The sequence below is a fragment of the Lipotes vexillifer genome, unplaced genomic scaffold (genome assembly GCF_000442215.2).
Source record: "Lipotes vexillifer unplaced genomic scaffold, Lipotes_vexillifer_v1.1 scaffold278, whole genome shotgun sequence".
In the NCBI taxonomy this organism is placed as follows: domain Eukaryota; kingdom Metazoa; phylum Chordata; class Mammalia; order Artiodactyla; family Lipotidae; genus Lipotes; species Lipotes vexillifer.
Window position 1 is genome coordinate 1,126,355 of NW_006769677.1, and position 17,653 is coordinate 1,144,007.

Consider the following 17,653-nt stretch of genomic DNA (forward strand, 5'->3'; position numbering starts at 1 on the left):
AGGGCCAAAGAAGTGTATGGATAAGGGGGGAAACAGTAGACACACTCTATTTACACTTGCAAGAAGCCTCTGACAGGCTCCACACCAAAGCCTGTTGAGTTGCCTTGGGAATGGGGGTGGGCGGGGGGGATGTCTGGTGACAAAACGGAACTGACTTTCAGATAAGAAATACAGAGTAAGGATAAGCCTTCCTCTGGATGGAACAGTGTTAACAGTGGGGCTCCTGGTGGGGACTTGTTACTACTGGGGGACCAGGTTAACTAGCCCTTAGTGATCTGAGATGTGACCATCAAGCCCTTTGCTTTCATAAGCCACATGTGGAAATTGATCTCATTGCTCTAGAGTCACAGCTCATATATTGCCCCATTGAATTTGTCCATCTTTGTGACATCTCTAGTGACATTGTGAGTTCCTAAAAGGCGGGGGGGATTCTGATATTTTAGTATTCATTGCAGTGACTAGCATTCAAGAAATATTTTGTGGCTTGATCACTAGAGAGACGAGTGAGTGTGTGTTGAAATACCCTGGCTTCCCATGACCGGAGCTCTTTTGTGTAGGAAAATGCCAACCAAAGGCTGTAAGCTGTGGGGAGATGCAGGAGTCTCTGCATGGCCCAAGATGTTCATCATGGGCAAGGATACGTTGAATAAAATGTTACCTGAAAAATAACTCGGGCTTCCCTGGTGGCGCAGTGGTTAAGAATCCGCCTGCCAATTCAGGGGACATGGGTTGGAGCCCTGGTTTGGGAAGATCCCACATGCCGCAGATCAACGAAGCCCACGCGCTGCGACTACTGAGCCTGCACTCTAGAGCCCGCGAGCCACAACTACTGAAGCCTGTGTACCTAGAGCTCGTGCTCCACAACAAGAGAAGCCACCGCAATGAGAAGCCTGTGCACCACAACGAAGAGTAGCCTCTGCTTGCCGCAACTAGAGAAAGCCGGCGGGCAGCAACGAAGACCCAATGCAGCCAAAAAAACCCCTCAAATTTCACTTTGTTTTTATTAGGAATGGCACAGAGAGTACACACAAATGTATATATCAGTTTAGAGAAAGGAATATAATCTGTACTTTTGAGGGTGACAGATTCAAAGCTTTCAGTGACAGCCCAAGAAAGGGTTTTGGGTCAACTCTAATCCAGTTTTTCTTAACCTATGATTCATTATCACATGCCCCACATCCCCATCCAATACTCTTGTGGATACTTTTCTCCTAAATGCTACCACCCCCATGGAATTTTAGTAGCTCAGTTATACTGCATGTCTCTTTAGGCATCCATTATGATATCTAAGGTTTTTTCATCTCCCAAGAACCAAGTTTTGTCTCCTTGGGGATGATGGCGCCCCTGATGAGAATGTATGCAGTAGAGGACTCCCTGAAGGTTTGGTCCCGTGTGTTCTTTTATCCAAACAGAACAACAAAGAGCTAAGAATGGAACTGGAAGTAAAAAGAAAGAAAAGTCTTCTCTTGCCCTTTCCTCAAACAGGAAGCTCAAACAGGAAGTGGGACGGAGTGCTAGGTGTATTCCTCTTGCCCCTCCCCAACGGCAATCTCCCCTTCTCCACCCTGCTGTCTTAGAGGCTTGACAGTTACAGACCTCACATTAAGCTCCCTCTGGCTTCAAGGAGAGCTCAGCAGGAGATTGAGGGGTGGGGGAAGGGAGGCTGGAGAGTGAGGGGAGACTGGCTCTCTCCTTGTGAGGTCATCTTGTCTGGCTGTGTCCTTCGGTCACTTGATTCCTCCTAGGTTCTCCTTCTGGGTTCTGGTAGCAGGTCCTACTCCCTTCCCTTGGGTAGAGCTGGTAACAGCTCTATTTTCACTAGTTCCAGGTTATAGCGCTATCCCATGGGGTTCCCTTGTACCCACGTATTTGTAAACATATCCAATGTTCCTTGTGCTCTCCCTTTCCGGTTGAGACCCTGAATGATTGACGCGGGGGGTGGGGGAGGTCTGGTTACTGCACCTCAGGAGGAACCTGCTGGAGCTAGAATGAGGCCAGCAGAGGGCAGGCGAGAGGCTGGCGGGGGTGGGGGCTGGTTAAAATGGGGCAGGAGGAGGAGGACAAGGCATCACTGCCCTAAAAAAGGAAGCTGGGGCTTCCCTGGTGGCGCAGTGGTTGAGAGTCCGCCTGCCGATGCAGGGGACACGGGTTCATGCCCCGGTCCGGGAAGATCCCACATGCCGCGGAGCGGCTGGGCCCGTGAGCCATGGCCGCTGAGCCTGCGCGTCCAGAGCCTGTGCTCTCCGCAACGAGAGGCCACAACGGTGAGAGTCCCGCGAACCGCAAAAAAAAAAGGGTGGAATGAGGTGGAAAATGAACTTCTCCCTACATGATCATCAAGGATCCACTACAGCTTGAGAGGTAATTTTAAGAACTATCGTGGTCCACCTCCCTCACATAGTTGGCACTGATGTAGCTCCTTCTGCCCCCAAGGCTGTAGCCCTGGCTTGGATTCACAGAGAGGTGAACGAGGGAAATGAAGGTCCTGCACGACTGACCTCAAGGCGGTGCTTAAAGTAGGTCGGGCTCTTTGGGGACATCCTTACCCTTATGGGATGAGGCCAGAGAAGTGGACCTGGCCTCCTTAAATTGCCCTCTGGGTTTCCCATCAAAGGCAGAGTGTGAGTCTGGGAATCCTTCCCAAGGGAAGAGGCAGGTCTGGGCGCATCATTGATCTTGTGGGTTCAGGGGGCGCTACACTCCTGGGCGAGACAGTGGGTAGAGGGGAAGGATCACAGACTTCCAGGGGCGATCACCTAGGCTTGACTCCCACCTCCTCACCTCTCTGGACCATCCCCCGTCTCACAGAGCTGCCATGAGAATTAGACGAGAAAGTGCACGTAAAGGCAGCCGGGCCCCCCTTCCTAGCCGATTAAATAGTCTCATGTTTGAGCCCACCAAGCCTCTTCCCGGCTCTTCCCCTGGGAGCAGGGGGCAACCAAGCCTCACAGGCTCCTGGCTCCAGAAGCCACAGAAAGAAAGAAGCTTGTTGTCATGGATGGGGGTGGGTGGGCACATTATCTTAAAGCCTCCTAATCCCATTTTCTGCTTTCATGTTAATCCTCTTCCACACTCAATCTGCCACACTCAACTCCCAGGGCACCGACCCGGAGAGAGAGCCGGGTTCCACCTCTTCCAGGCAACGGCAGTGCTCCCTGGTGTGGGTGCTGGAGGTGGAGTGTCGGGGGACAGTCTGGCTGTGCCTGGGTCCTCCCCAGCTGACCTGGATACTCTTGTAGGCCAGGCCTTGGATGATGGTGGAGGGCTCAGCTCACTCATAACAATAACAATGACAGTATCAGTATTTCCTAAGCACTGTTTGCTGACCCTAGCTAAGACTTTTTTTTTTTTGCGGTACACGGGCCTCTCACTGTTGTGGCCTCTCCCGTTGCGGAGCACAGGCTCCGGACACGCAGGCTCAGCAGCCATGGCTCACGGGCCCAGCCGCTCCACGGCACGTGGGATCTTCCCGGACCGGGGCACGAACCCGTGTGCCCTGCATCGGCGGGTGGACTCTCAACCACTGCGCCACCAGGGAAGCCCTGGCTAAGACTTTTATGTATGTAATTTTGTTCAATTCCCATGACACTCCTGTGAAGCAGGTATCATAAATCTGAAATTTGCAGATTAGGAGATGGAGGCTCAGGGAGTCGTCACAGCCCAGATCACACAGTGAGCAAAGAGAAAGACTGGCCAGAATTCCTCCAGAACCTCATGGGGGACCAGTGGCAACACAGGCCCTTTCGTGTTGCTTCCTACTCCTCCAGCCCTGGAAAGGACCCACCTCCCTCCTCTGGTCCTATCACCTGAAGCTTCAGTTGGGCCAATGCATTTCTTCCATGAACTAGATCTGGGTATCACTGGCTGTGCAGTGGAGTGGAAAGAACATAGACTTTGGGGCTGGCAGGGATGGGTTCGGCTTCCTCAGGAAGGGAACAAGATGTTGCCAGGAGCTGAACGTTTTCCAGGGACACAGGTGGCTATGTGTAAAGGGCCACCTGGGGGGAGGATGATTCTGCCTCCGGTTTTCACTCTCTACCCCCTTCCTTTCAGGGCACTCCACCACTTCACCCCCAGCTGCAAATGCCCCTTTCTACTTTGCAGGACTGAGCCTGGCCATTTTCGCCCCCCTGATATAGGTTTGGAGGCAAGGCTCACTCCACTGAGGAAGCAGCTGTTTACAACCCCTTTAGCTACCTGTGGGTGAGTCTTTCTAAGAAGGTTTTATGCACTTTGGACCTCCATTTGAGTTTGGCACACACTCAGAGTATGGGCTCCCTGACTCTGACTTAGATTCCTCTTACAGCAATTCTCCCTCCAGAACAGGCTTGGAAGTTAGGGCTGGGTTTGAATGCTCATTAAATCCCTTTGCAGCTGTGACCTGGGCTTCAGTTTTCAGGTCTGTAAAACTGGAGTGATAATCAGGGCTTCCCTGGTGGCGCAGTGGTTGAGAGTCCGCCTGCCAATGCAGGGGACACGGGTTTGTGTCCTGGTCCGGGAAGATCCCACATGCCGCAGAGCGGCTGGGCCCATGAGCCATGGCCGCTGAGCCTGCGCCTCCAGAGCCTGTGCTCTGCAGCAGGAGAGGCCACAACAGTGAGCGGCCCGCGGTACCGCAAAAAAAAAAAAAAAAAAAAAAAAACTGGAGTGATAGTCACACCTTGCTGAGGCCACACCTCTCCCCGGGCCAGTGAACGTCTCATCTGGAAGCCCAGAAGCCAATGGCTGGTTCCTCCTCAGCCTTCGCTTTCCTCACTGAGTCACACAGTTCCCGAGCCGGCGAGCCTCTCTGCTGACTGTAACCAGGGTCTTTGTTTCCCTCTGGATGGCACAGACCCCTCACACCTTCCTGCCCCAGCCCTGTGGAACCCCCTTGGGTCCAGCATGGTGACGTGGCTCTCCTGTCCTCAGAGCTCCACAGACTGGTGGGCAGTTGAACAACAGAGGGCACTGTAAACTCTAACACTGGCTAGCAAGGGGTAGGCTACCCGTGCAGTAGCGTGTGAATTCGGCTGAGGAAAGAGCTCTGGAGGCTGATGGAAGCCAAGTTCCTCCTGGGAGGGGTGGGACTGAGAGTGGTGAGCATGGGCAGGACATGGCTTGGTTGAATCGTGGGGTGAGGTTCTGTGGAGGCTCTGACCTTCCCCACCCTCCAGGATCACCAAGCCCAGGTAACCAGAGGCAAGATGTAGGGCGTGTGGGCTGGGCATGGTGGTGGTAAGGTGCAACCTTGAGGGTCTGAGCGGGCGTCCACGATGAGGACTCCAGAGCTAACATCGGCTCTTCAACCACTCAGAACTACGGGGACGTCCTGTGCGTGAGAAATTTCACCGACTGCATCTGCTGAGAAAACACTGGGTTCTGAGTTGAACTTTGGTTATTCTTTTTTAAGCCCTCAAAGGCTTGTGCACTTTGAGAATATTCTAGAAGTAGAATGGTGTACAGGGGAGAAGATGTGGGATTTCAAGTTAGAAGACTTGCATCCACGCTGGGACTCTCTCTGGCCTCAGTGTGATCTTGAACTCTTTCACTTTGGGCTTCCATATACTGGGGCCTTTTCCTGTTAGACCCTCTCTCCCAAAACCCAGGAAGAGGGGGCTGGGCTTTCCATTGACTTTTCTGTCTCCCCACTTTCCATATATTTATTTCTTGCTCAAAGAAAGACTCTGAGGGCTTTCCTGGTGGCACAGTGGTTGAGAGTCCGCCTGCCGATGCAGGGGACGCGGGTTCGTGCCCCGGTCCGGGAAGATCCCACATGCCGCGGAGCGGCTGGGCCCGTGAGCCATGGCCGCTGAGCCTGCGCGTCCGGAGCCTGTGCTCCGCAACGGGAGAGGCCACAGCGGTGAGAGGCCCGCGTACCTCACAGAAAAAAAAAAGAAAAAAAGAAAGGCTCTGAGAAAGGGAAGTGTGCATTACCACGTGGTGGGCAGTGGTGATGATGGCCAGGCCCAACCCTGCACAGAGGCAAAGCTGACCTGACTGGAGGCTGCCCAGAGCACCCTGGCGTGGCTGACATCCCACCGTTAGGACATGAGTCCTCTGGGTAAAGGCTTTGTATAGAACAAGCCAGTGTGTGTTAAAATTTTAACCTTGTTAGTCCCTCCTGTCTTTTGTTAGGACATGGATATGGAGGGCCAAGGACAGAGACGGGAACCATGGGAGCAGGGCCTGAACGCACACTGTGCCAGCTTCAGTGTTTGCATGGAGACTTCACTCCTTCATCACACGCTGCCCCGGCTCCCAGACAGACACCAAAGACAAAACTGAAGCCGAGAAAGGCAGCCCAGGAAACTGCGGCTTGAGAAGAGTCCTTGCCGTGAAATGTCCTTTTATTAATTGATTTTTTTTTCTTACAAAAATAAACATTTTAATGAACAAGAAGTACAAAAGCTTCTGGATATACAAACTCCAGGAGCGGGGAGAGGCTGCTTTTGGCTGCTTTGCGGCTTTCACTGAAAGCAAATGAGGCAGAAAGGCCCCGGCCCCACCCCCGCCCCAGGTCCTGGCTCAAACTGCTACCTGCCCCTCAACCCCATGACCTGGCTCATACCTCGTGTGCTCCTGTGTCCCTGCTCCTGGGCTGGCCGGTCAGCGCCCCTGTCGGGCCCAGAGGCAGCCTCCCCAGGTACAGAATCACCCATCTCCTGGAGCATCCCTTCAAGTCTCCGGTCCGGAGCTTGGCTAAGAGAACACTCTGTGACTGACTGTCCCCACGCGGCCCCCGCCGGGCCATGGCACAGGCAGCAGCACCGGCAGCAGGGGCTCTGGCTACATTCTCGCGCTACGAACACAGTGATGGGGCTGCCCACAGAACTGTCCCAGTGAGGGGCAGAGCCCCCAGTGGCGAGACCGTCCTGAGCCTCGCTGGCAGCCCAGAGGGTGAGAGGGGCAGTCAGCCCTCCGTGATTCCTGCCCTGGAGCCAGCAGTCCCAGACCTAGACTGGTAAACTCACATTTTAACATGTGGCATTATTGCACGTTGTCCTGGTCACCTTGGTCTGTCGGGGATGTCAGCCTTGTCTGCAGGGGTGCCCAGGTGACATGCAGTGCTGCCAGTGCAAGTCACAGGCAAGCCCAGCTGGCAGGGATGGTCAGCTGAGCCCACAGACAGGTCAGCCAGAGGCCCTCACATATGTGGTCTTGCTGGGATCAGGGACCACGTGGCTCCATCCTGTCTTGAAAAAGACTAGTTGCCGACCTGGGGGCAGAGGTAAGAGGTAACAGGACTGGATGATTCTCTCCCTGGAGGCAGGGCCACTCTCCTCATAACGCAACTGCCCTGAGGACACTTGTCTTCTCACCATCGCTGGCTTCTGATGGGGGACCGCTACCTGTCAATCTCTTCCGGGGAGTCCAGTCACCTCCCTCAGGATGTCCTTTCCCACTGGCTCACCTGTCCAAGTGGTCTGGTTGGTGACCACAAAGGCCTGGCACTGGGCATGGCTCTCACAGATGTCCACAGCCTCGGCCAGGTTGAACACTGAAAGGAGGCAGCTTCCGTGGTGGTAGGATGGCCAGCAGCGGTAGTCTTCCTGGGGGATGGTACTGCCTGGGAGGTGCTGGTACTCTGTGGGTTGGGGATGGAGCTCAGATGAGAACTCTCTGTGCCCAGGGGTAAGGGCTGGGGTCGCTTTCTTTAAAGGGCTGTGAGTCACATTTCCTAGGTGAGGGCTGAAGTCCAGCCCAGTCCTCCTAGCATGGAGATAAAGGCAGCTACCACTGTGAAATTGGGATGACCACGCAGGAAAGGCAAAGCTCAGGTTTACTTTTTGGGAGGCACACGTCTCCCACATATAAGGGCACACAACTCGTTCAGGCTACACATGATGGCGGGCACAGGCACGGGATAAGTGCACACACAGAGCCGTCGGCTGACCAGGAAGGTTGCTGAGCTCAGAACATTTTAGACATTTAAAGCCGGGCTTCTCAAACTTCAATGTGCATGTGAATCTCCAGGGAATCTTGTTAAAAATGCAGATTCTGATTCAGAAGGTCTGGGGTGGGGCTTGGGAACTGGCATTTCCAACCAGCTTCTGGTGCTGCTGGTTGGCAGAACACACTTTGAGTGGCAGAGTTTAGAGCTGAGCTTTGGTCCCATTTCCTCCCGGCCTTGGGGAGAGAGGCTAGGCCAGTTCCTCGGACAGGGGGTCAGTCATGGAGTTTTTGAAGTTCAGAGGCATGCAAATGAATGTAAAACACAAAAAATGACCATTTGGGAATCCACACCTTGGGTGTTTGGGGCAGAGGCTGGAGGAAGAATGTGCAATCTCCCCATTTCACAGAAAAAGCCCCCAGAAGGCTCTGAAATCTCCTCAATCCAGAAGCTGCTTAGCCGCAGGCCTCCCGTTCCCACGAGTCTTTCCCGCTGCCTGGGGAGCCCCAGCTCTGGACTGATAATGCAGAAGCCCTGGGCCTCTGGCCACCCCGCCCTCCTGCCTCCGTCTTCTACCAGGGACTAGACCAAAGTCCAGGGCTGGCTGTGATTTATAGCCCCATAAACAGCGTCCTCAGGGACAGAGCCAGCCATTGTTCACCTCGTTAAACTTTATTTACAGGGCTAACGAGGGCTCCCCCACCCTTAAGACTGGCCAGAGCTCCTTGAATACAGAGGCTGCCCATCCCTCGCCCCCCTGCCAACCATGCTAAACTCCAGGGCCTCAGCGCGAGACCACAGCCCACAAGCCGCGGCTAGAATTCTCTCTCTGCCCTGGAGCTGCTTAACTGGTTTCAGTGTGGAGCCCCTTCTCCACCTCCAGCCACCCTCCCAGCCCCAGAAGGGCGAGGAAGGAAAGAGTAGCAAACATATACTGTGTTCAAGCTGTGTAACAGGAAACGAGTTAACTGCTGTCACACATTTCACCTGCCATTTAATCCCCATAAGAATTCTGAGGCAGGTAATACTGAACCCAATTCACCGATGAGGAAAGTGAGGCTCAAGGTGTAAGTTAACTTGCTCATAGTCACACAGTCAGTACACAGTGGGGTTTGCAGCCACCCAGAGAAGGGGTGTCAGCACCCACCCCCCAGTTCAAGGCACAATTATAGTTGTTCTAGCTCAGTCGAAGTGAAAGGTAAACAGCGGTCTCTGCAACACTCCACGTGGGTCTCACAGGGAGGATGAGCCACTTCCCCGGTTAGGGGAATCACCCACCCTCGCACCTGTTTCCCACCTCCCCAGCCCCTGGATCCTCGCCGGGGCCACTCACCGGCTCTGCCGGCCTCCGTGGAGTTCTGCAGATACTGTCCGCTCCGGTACAGGTGCAGCACCTTCTCCAGCTGGGCCAGGGTCTCGTCCACCCCCCAGGTGAGCTCTCCTGCAGAGTGCACGGTGCTGTAAGAGGGTACCTGGGCTCCTACTCCTCCCTGAGGTAGGCAGCCAGCTGCCTTTTCCCCCTCCCTCTGGAGCCTGGGCCCCGATGACCGGAGGACTGGGCACTGAGTTTGCCACAGAATGCCACTTTGGGAAATGATGTTTCTGGACCATGTGCTGCCCTGGGTCATTCTTATGCCCATGCTTGCTGGGGGTGGGAGAGGGTGACGGGAGGCAGGTGGGCAATGGAGAGCTTACCTGTGGCGTTGACAATGCTGTCCAAGAGAGGCCGTAGTGAGGGTGGGGCACTATGGGGCAGGAGGTATGTGAAGAAAAACCTGGGGCAGAGAGAAATCAGGGGCTTAGTGCTTCAGCCTTTGGGGACATACCCTTCTTCTGCCCCAACTTGGGACAGAACCCCAATCTGGCCAGGGAGCCTGCTCTGTCAGGCTAACCAACTGGGCCTATACCCCCAGAGTGTGCCAAGGAGTCTATTCAGACTCAGGGTCGGGGTCTGGGCACACGCTAAGGCCACTTAGTTTGGTAACTTCATACCAAACTGAAATCTGAGGTCTGTTTTCCCCACCCGTCCCAGGGACCTTCCCACCCCTCAGCCCCGCATTATCGCCCGGCTGACCCGTGTCAGAGCAGCCCCATGGCTTGGCCCTATGAGGAGCTTCCAGAGGTGAAGGGCCAGGGGAGGAAGGGGCAGGGCCTGTCCCATCAACCCTAGGCTCTGAGTCTGACACTATTTTAAGAAGCCTCCAGCTGCCACCCCCCAACCCAGATTCTCCTTGGGGCTGACTATTTTTAGCCTCATGGTCAGGAGCCTGAATGTTCCCTTCTTGAAGGCGTGGAGGCCTTCCCCCGCCCCTGCTACTCCGCTGGTCACGGCTGCGTCTCCCAGCCTGGCTGGCCTCCTGGACCCCATGCTGGCTCCCTCCCTGCGAGCCCCCACCCCCACCCCGGGCTCCCGCTCCCTCGACCCCGGCCTTCCTGAGTGGAGACGGAGGTCACCTGTAGGCATTGTAGAGGTTGCGTTTCTCATTCATGGCCTCGCACCAGCCCTGGGCTGAGCAGGGCAGGGTGAAATTCCTGGCTGGGAACTCGAGTGTGCAGTCAGCGCTGCCTGTGCACGGTGTCTCCTCCACACGGGCGTCATCCAGATCCGTCACCTTCAGTTCCCCATCCACCAGCACGAACTGTCGGGGGCGGAAGTCCAGCAGAGTGACCGAGCCCAGCGGGGAGTGGGCCAGGTGGTGGAGGAGGCGGCCCAGGCTCAGGCAGATCTGAGGGGCAAACACCAGGCTGCTCACGGCTTCTCTCCTGGGAGGGTGCCTGGGGGCTCCCCGCTTTGGTGCTCTGGACTGAGCTTGGGGGTTTGCCTTTTTCTTCAAGGCTCTGGAGCTCACTAAGGACTGAGGCCTGGGGCCTTACTGAGCAGGCCAGTGATTTACTATTACCCCCGGTGGGCCTGACCCTGAGGGTAACATGGAATAAGTGGGAAATGGGCAGAGGGCAGTAGGGCATGGTGCATATCCTCCCTGAAGCTGCATCTTCGGTGTGGTTTCTGTCCAGTGTATGCAAATAGAGGGAGGGTCAAGATGACCTTAAGCTCTTTTCTAGTCCTAGGACCCTGGCCCTCCTGCAGCCAGGCTGAGAGTATGTGTGAGTGTGTGTGTCAGGGCAGATGGAGCACAAAAACCTCAGCATCCTCTTTGCCTCGTTTCTTTTTTTAACCCTTTGGCCGATGGCCGAGTCAGCTTTGCTCCATCCTTCCCTCCCTCTCCCTCAACTGAGGAGGAGTTGAAGCTGCTCTGGAGCGCTGGCCTTCTAAGGGAGAACCATCCCAGCAAGGAGCCCGGGGCCCTGGCCCTCTTCCCTGCTCACTCGGAAGCGATCCTCCCAGGAAGTCTGCAGCAGCTGGATCATTTCCACAGGGGCGCCCAGCTCCGTGATGGTGGTCAGGGTGTCCGGGATGTCCTCGCTGTCCTGGTAGCAGTAGCCATAGAGCTGGAAGAGGCCCAGGCGGGTCATGAGGTCACAGGATGGGGGTAGGGACAAGGAAGGGCTGGCTTTTCACATGCCCCCCACCCTCCCATCCCTAGGTCTCTGCTTCAGCTCGGGCCAGAAGAGAATAGCAACGTTGCCTGGGAAGCCTGCCCTCTGTCCCAGCAGCCAGAGTTCCTACTGATTCCATCAGCCCCTTACCTCTGGCCACTCAGGTAAATGGGCAGGTCTGGCCACCTTGTGTTAACCATGTGCCAGGCACTGTGCTAATGTTTTACAAGCAAAACTCAATTCTTAGAATAACCCTAAAAGGGCATAGTAGGTACTATTAGTGTCTCCGATTCACATGTGAGAAAACCAACTCAGAGAGGTTAAGTTCCCTCCCCAAGGCCACACAGCTAAGAACTGCAGGAGCTAGGATTCAAATTTATGTTACTCTGATTCCACAGCCTTGTTCTTTCCATGAGTACCATTTGCTAATCGCCCAGCCAACAAATGGATGTTATACCTCCTCCCCTGCTCTAATCCTTGTCTTTGCTTCATCATTTTCACTTTCTGGCACCTTCATTTTTCCGCTGCTCTGGTCTTTCTGGAGGAAAAGCAATCTCCCTTGGGATTGGTAACAAGTGTCGATCAGAACAAAAAGTATCCAAGGGGCATATCATTGGGTATTCTCTGAATAGCTGGTGGGCAGGGCGGGGTGGGGTGGGGTGACCCATATCAACTGGCAGAGTAGTAAGGGTGGTTCCTGGGGAAGGTCAGTTCTTTGAGGGCACGGGTCACAAGGGCCGGCCCGCTCCATGTGACCTGGGGGAGGGGCTCTGTACAGCTCAGCTGGCCAGGGCTTTCTGGGAAGCACAGCCTGACTCTGTCACTGACACCTCAACCAGCATCCACAGAGATCTCTGCTTCTCCCAGTCTCTCCCACCATGCTGCACATCAGCTAAGGATCAGCCGGTGCTCAAAACAACCAGCACCCTGTAGGGAGGAGGAACACAAAGGCTGAGTTGTCTGGGCCAGAGTGGGAAGAGGGGAGGGCTGCACGATGGGGGGGTGCCGGTGGGGTGAGGCAGTGGGGGAGTCAAGCCCCTGAACTAGATGTCCCCGCACACTGTCACCCTTCACACCCTTCCCAGCTCCACTCCAGGTCCTTATATGCTCCCTTCCATCCCAGGAGTGCCCTTACAGCTCCCCGTCCCTGGAGCCAGCTACCTCAGTCCTGCTGGCACGAGGGAAGGCGTGTCTCAGTGTCGCCGTCAGCTCACTAGGGCTGCAGCTTGTGGGGGGTCAAAATCCCCGGGGCCCTCTTCTTCCCTCTCTCTCTACCCTCCCCACCCCACATCGGCCCAGGGAGACCCCAGACCCCAGTGGGGCAGAGGTAGGGGTGAGGTAAAAGGAGCAGCCCTGGAGCCTGGTTCTCATTTTCTTGCCCAGAGTCTGAGCCTTTGTGGGAAACTTCTGAAGGTTATTAAACACCCGGAGGTCGTTAAATGCGCTGTTAACGAGGTATTAATCAACACCCCTCAGGAAAAAATAAAAAGACACCATTAACTTACCCCCCCCCAGCCCCCAGGAAGCGTGAGGCTGAGCATTTCAGTCGAATCTTTTGTTCCTTTGGGAGAAGAAATATACTCTAGCAGGGCCAGAATCAGGGCCCAAGTAGGCCTGGGGCCCCATCTGAGGCCTGAGGCCCTGGGAACAACAGAGATGCAGGGGAGGGAAGACCCTTGTGCCCTTTGACCCTGGGCTATAGAGGCATCTATCACGTGAGGGAGTGGTGTGTGTGTGTGTGTGTGTGTGTGTGTGTGTGAGAGAGAGAGAGAGAGAGAGAGAGAGAGAGAGAGAGAGAGAGAGAGGTGGGTTGGGGAGGGGTCACAGAGATGGACGGAGAGATCTCGCCCAGGCAGTCCCCGGACTGAGCAAGCTCTGAGAAGGGCCCATTGGGACATGCTATCCTGGCCCTTTTCTATTAGAACCAGCACCAACTTCAGGGCTGCCAGAGAGGCAGAGGGGGCCTCGGGGAGCGGGAAATACTCTCTGGCTCCTCCCCAGTTCAGCAAACAGTCTTGAAATTTTAAACGATTAAGACGTATTAAAACAACATTATTTCTAGTTCCCTGCACACCAGAAGTGGAGCCTCCTGAGCAGGAAGTCCCCCAGGCAGGCTTACCTGGAGCAGAGGTGGCATTGCTGAAGAAGCCAGAGGGATACTGGCCTGGGGGTTGGGGGACGAATGTAAGAGACCCAATACCAAAGCAGTCCCTAAATTCACACTAAGGTACCTCTACCTCCCCGTAATGGTAGCTTTTCACCTCTCCCCTGACAGAAAGGACCTGGCGCCCTCTCCATCTTGTAACACTTCTGTCCTAGGGCAACTAACCCCAGTCCCTGACCCTGTAAGAGTAACACCGCCAACCCAGTCTCGGTCTAGAGAGAAAATGAGTGAAAACTATTCAGTCGTAATTTTTTTTTTCTTTGGCACCTTCAGCATTGGGCTGGGGGTCTGACATATGCGTGAGGGTGGTTAGCTGGATGTTCGTCTTGAAGTTTGGGTGGGGTAAGAGAGGGCGGGAGAAGTTCCTTAAGAGACAGGAAAGCGCATCAAACCTCAAATCCCTCGTAAGGGAGGGGGGTGGGGTCTTGAGTCAATTAACTAACACTTAATATCCTGCTAACACACTCAAGACCTTCTCCACTGCCTCAGAATCTGGCCTACACCCCAGGTTTCCAAAAGGTTCCCAGGAGCTCCTGGGAAGCAAAGAGAACAAGATCCTCCCAGTTAGAAGGGCCACGTGACCAACTGCTCACTCCCTGTAGCTCCAGTGTCAGCCGTGCAACAGTTGGCTGACACTGGAGCGTAACCACCCATAACTGTTGGCTCTGCCTGACCTTCTCCAACCAGTTCAGGGCCCAGGGCCCAGGACCCAGTCAACGTGTGTCTGACCAGGGCTGGAGTAGCCCAGGGAGACTGGGAGTCAGCAGTAGTATAAACAGCTCTCCGGCTTCTCTCTCCTATTATGCCAGGCCCACCCAGATCTGGTGTCCATCTCACTCCTGAGGAAAGGAGGGAGGGATTCCTGGGTTTCTGACCAGTTCTGCCGGGTGCAGAAAGGTTAATTTGAGTGGGCTAGGAGGTGGAAGGTGCGGGCAACATTCCTCAGCTGGGGAGTCTGAACAAACCCTATGTTCACCGGGCCAAAAGCAGTCAGGGATTCCCCTCTCAGTCTGCTCTGACATGTGCTAAGGGAACGGTTCGTCTAATCCTAGGGCTGACTCAAGGACCGAGGAGAGCTGGGGGAGAGGAGGAAGTGAGTGTGTTAGGGCAGTGCTGGGACTATGAGAGGCCCACTCTCTTAGTCTAGCCTGGAGGGAACAAGGTTGGGTCTCATCTTTCCCCTCTGTCCCCCAGTGAACGGGAGAGACAGAGTCCCATTTAGTAGGAACCTGGGCATCTGGTCTCCTCAGTCTTCCAGCCTCTTGGCCACATTTGCTCAGATAATGTGACATGCAGACCCTCAGGTCCTCAGCCTGTCCCCCGAGCACTGAGCTAGGACCCCGAGGCTTCCTCAATACTTCCAAAGCCTACTTTGAGGCCAGGGTCTCTTCTGGGAAGGGCCACGCATTTTCTGGCCTACTATCCAATCCCCCCCAGTCCTTTCAGCAGCTTCTGGGTGGGGTACGGGATATTCTCTGGGAATCAAGCCTGGTCTTTTTCTAGCTCTTCCCAACCCCATTGCAGTTCCACCCCAACTTCAAAGCCAGACAAGTCACTGTCTGGAAGTTGAGAGAAGTGGGGTTCAGATTCCATCAAGAAAGGGGACCCTATCACTGCAGTTGGGACCCTGACTCAGGGATGACCTCTGTTCATTGTTTTGGCTGGGGTCCCTTCCCCGGTGCTCAACACCCCAGCTCCGGCCAGAAGCAGGGTCCTAAGCCCGAATGGACCCCCACCCCTACCCCGAGTTTGGGGACCCTCTGTCCTGTCTTCAAGAGATACAGTTTGGAAGCTGAGAAACCCGGGAGTCTCTCCGTAACGGGACGCCCACCCAAGCAGGGTGGTGTAATGGGAAGCTGCCATGGTCTGGGTTCTGCCCCTAGCTTAACCTGGGTAGTCATCAGGGCTCTGCTTCTTTATCTGTTAAGACCAAGGCTTCTCTTCCAGCCCGAGTGGTCGGGCACTGGCACGTCCAGCCAGCACCCTTATCCCTGCACCCGCCCCCTCGTACCTGCAGCACGTTGGGGTGCCGCAGCCGCTCCAGCAGCACCATCTCCTTGAGCAGCTTGTGGGCCGCCAGCCGATAGCAGCCCCTCCGCGCCCCGAACTCGCGCACACAGCTGCCCAGATCGTGGCCGCTGAAGTCCACCGCCTTGAGCGCCACCGCGACGCCGCCGGGCAGGCGGACCCGGTACACGGCCTTGGTGTAGCCGGAGCCCACGTACTGTGCGCCGGACACGTTGCGGAGCGCGGCGCAGCCCAGGCGCGGGCCCGGGCCGGAGGATCCCGGGCCGGGGGAGCCCGGGCCAGGAGCCGGGGGCCAGCCCGGAGCGCCGTCGGGCAGGGGCCGGGCCCGCGGGGGGCGGGGACGCTGCAGGCCCGGGCCGCCCGGAGCTAGGTCCATCAGGCGCCGCCGCTCCGGCCGGCCGGCCCCGGGACCGGGGCCCCCGCGGGAATAGCGCTGCACCTCCTCGTAGCGCGCTCGGATCTGCCGGGCCAGCTCCCCGCGGCCCCCGCGACGGCCCGGGCCCGGGTCTGGCGAGGGCCCGGGGGACTGGCCTGGCCGCGGAGGCTCCGAGCCCGGTGCGAAGAGCACGTTGAGGACCGAGCCCAGCAGGAAGGAGGCGCAGAAACCCGCGGCCACCGCGGCCCGCCGGCGCCGCATCGCTCCCCTCCCCCCGGCCGGAGGCTCAGGCTCCGAAGCGGCTACGCTCTGCGCCCCGCGGGTCCCCTGCCCAGCCCGCGCGCATGGCCCCGGCGGCCCCGACCCCGGCCCCTTGCGGGCTGCACATCGGCCTGACACTTGCCTCCCTCCCGCCCTGCCCCCGCCGCTTATAAGGCCCTGAGCCGCCCCCCGCCCCCGCCCCCTCCGCCTCCGCCTCCCAGCTCCCGGCCAGAGCCCATCCTCGGCGCCGCCCACTTCGGCTGCCCGGCCCGGCCTTCCCCGCTGACTGACAGCGGGACCTCCTCCCGCGGCCGTCCGGGCCTGGGAAGCGGCGCGGAGGCGGCTCTGGCCCTGCCCAGCCCGCGGCCCCCGAGCTCCGGCCGGCGAGAAAGGGAGGGGGCGGCAGCGGCCCTGGGACGCGCGGGGGCTCGGGCCCAGCGCAAGGGCGGATAATGGGGTCGGGGCGGCCGGATAACGGGACCGGGAGGCGGCTAACGGAGCCGGCCGGGCAGGGTGGGGGGGAAGATGAAGGGGCGAGGCCAGCGGGTAACGGGTTCTGGAGGGGACGAACAGCTGGGTCCGGGATGCTGAGGATCCGCGTGGTCCCAGAGCGCCCTCCCGGGGACCCGGGGCCTTGGGGCGGGCTGGGCGCAGGGAAGGAGCGTGGGTCCCGCCTCCCGCGAGTGGGACTGCGGGTGGCGGCTCCTGGCTCAGTCCCGGATTCGGGGGCGGGGGATGGGGAGGCGGCGCTGAGGGAGGGGCTGGCACCTGCGAGCGCGGGTGGGACGGGAACTCTGGGATCAGAAGAAAAATCTTGAGGTTTTCGGAGATGCCCTCTTCAACCTCTACCAAGTTTTCTGATTTTCTTTGTCCCCGAAGCCCCAGGTGGAACCCCTGCCTCGGGATCCCCGCAGTCAGACGCGGTTAGCAGCGGATCACGAACCATATTCGTGCTAGTAATTTACAGAGTGTCTTTGTACCCACGGACGTGTGGGGTCCAGATTGTCTCTGTAGTGTGTGCATTAGTGTATCTGAAGGGGCTACTGTGTCCGAGGAAGGGAGTGTATACCGCGTGTGTAAGTAGGTGCTGACTCCACCAGAACTTCTGGGCCCTCCTCCTCCCTCCCTGATTGCATCATTAGTGCTAATTGAGGAGCTTTCACACGCCAGTGCATTAGTTGTTTGGAGTGAGCTCCCCCCTCCTGGGAGAGATAAGCCGCTGCCCCTCCCCCTCCCAGCCCTCCACTTCCCCACCGCCCAGGAACTGTCCACCTAGATCCTCCCACCTTCCTGGGCACCTTCCTGCCTCCTGGTCGTCTACAGGTTAATCTCTTTCCGCCCCGCAGTGTCAGAGATCGGCTGGAGAGGAGTCAGGGAGGAGGTGGAGGGCTTAGAAAATCTTTCCTCCAGGAGGCTGAAGAGGTTCTGGCCTTCCGACAGAAAGCACAGTCTC

General features: G+C 57.0%; 1 protein-coding gene across 1 annotated transcript; it reads right to left on the minus strand.

The window, feature by feature from the left end:
* Nucleotides 1–6,328: 6,328 nt before the first annotated feature.
* Nucleotides 6,329–16,200, minus strand: PKDCC (protein kinase domain containing, cytoplasmic). The gene is made up of 7 exons (XM_007445747.1): nucleotides 15,547–16,200; nucleotides 11,201–11,323; nucleotides 10,328–10,599; nucleotides 9,569–9,648; nucleotides 9,207–9,314; nucleotides 7,394–7,567; nucleotides 6,329–7,198 (listed from the first exon to the last, which is right to left on the minus strand). The coding sequence occupies exons 1-7, from the start codon at nucleotides 16,198–16,200 to the stop codon at nucleotides 7,113–7,115; spliced, it is 1,497 nt and encodes a 498-aa protein (XP_007445809.1). The 3' UTR covers nucleotides 6,329–7,112.
* Between the last annotated feature and the right edge of the window lie 1,453 nt (nucleotides 16,201–17,653).

What these genes read in the sequence shown, in the direction of transcription:
- PKDCC (XM_007445747.1), bottom strand. Translation starts at nt 16,200, where the DNA reads ATGCGGCGCCGGCGGGCCGCGGTGGCCGCGGGTTTCTGCGCCTCCTTC. An exon ending in AACCTCTACAATGCCTACAG is followed by an intron (nt 9,649 to 10,327) that starts GTGACCTCCGTC and finishes TCTCTGCCCCAG; the next exon opens with GTTTTTCTTCACATACCTCC. An exon ending in CAACCAGACCACTTGGACAG is followed by an intron (nt 7,199 to 7,393) that starts GTGAGCCAGTGG and finishes CTCTGCCCCCAG; the next exon opens with GTCGGCAACTAGTCTTTTTC.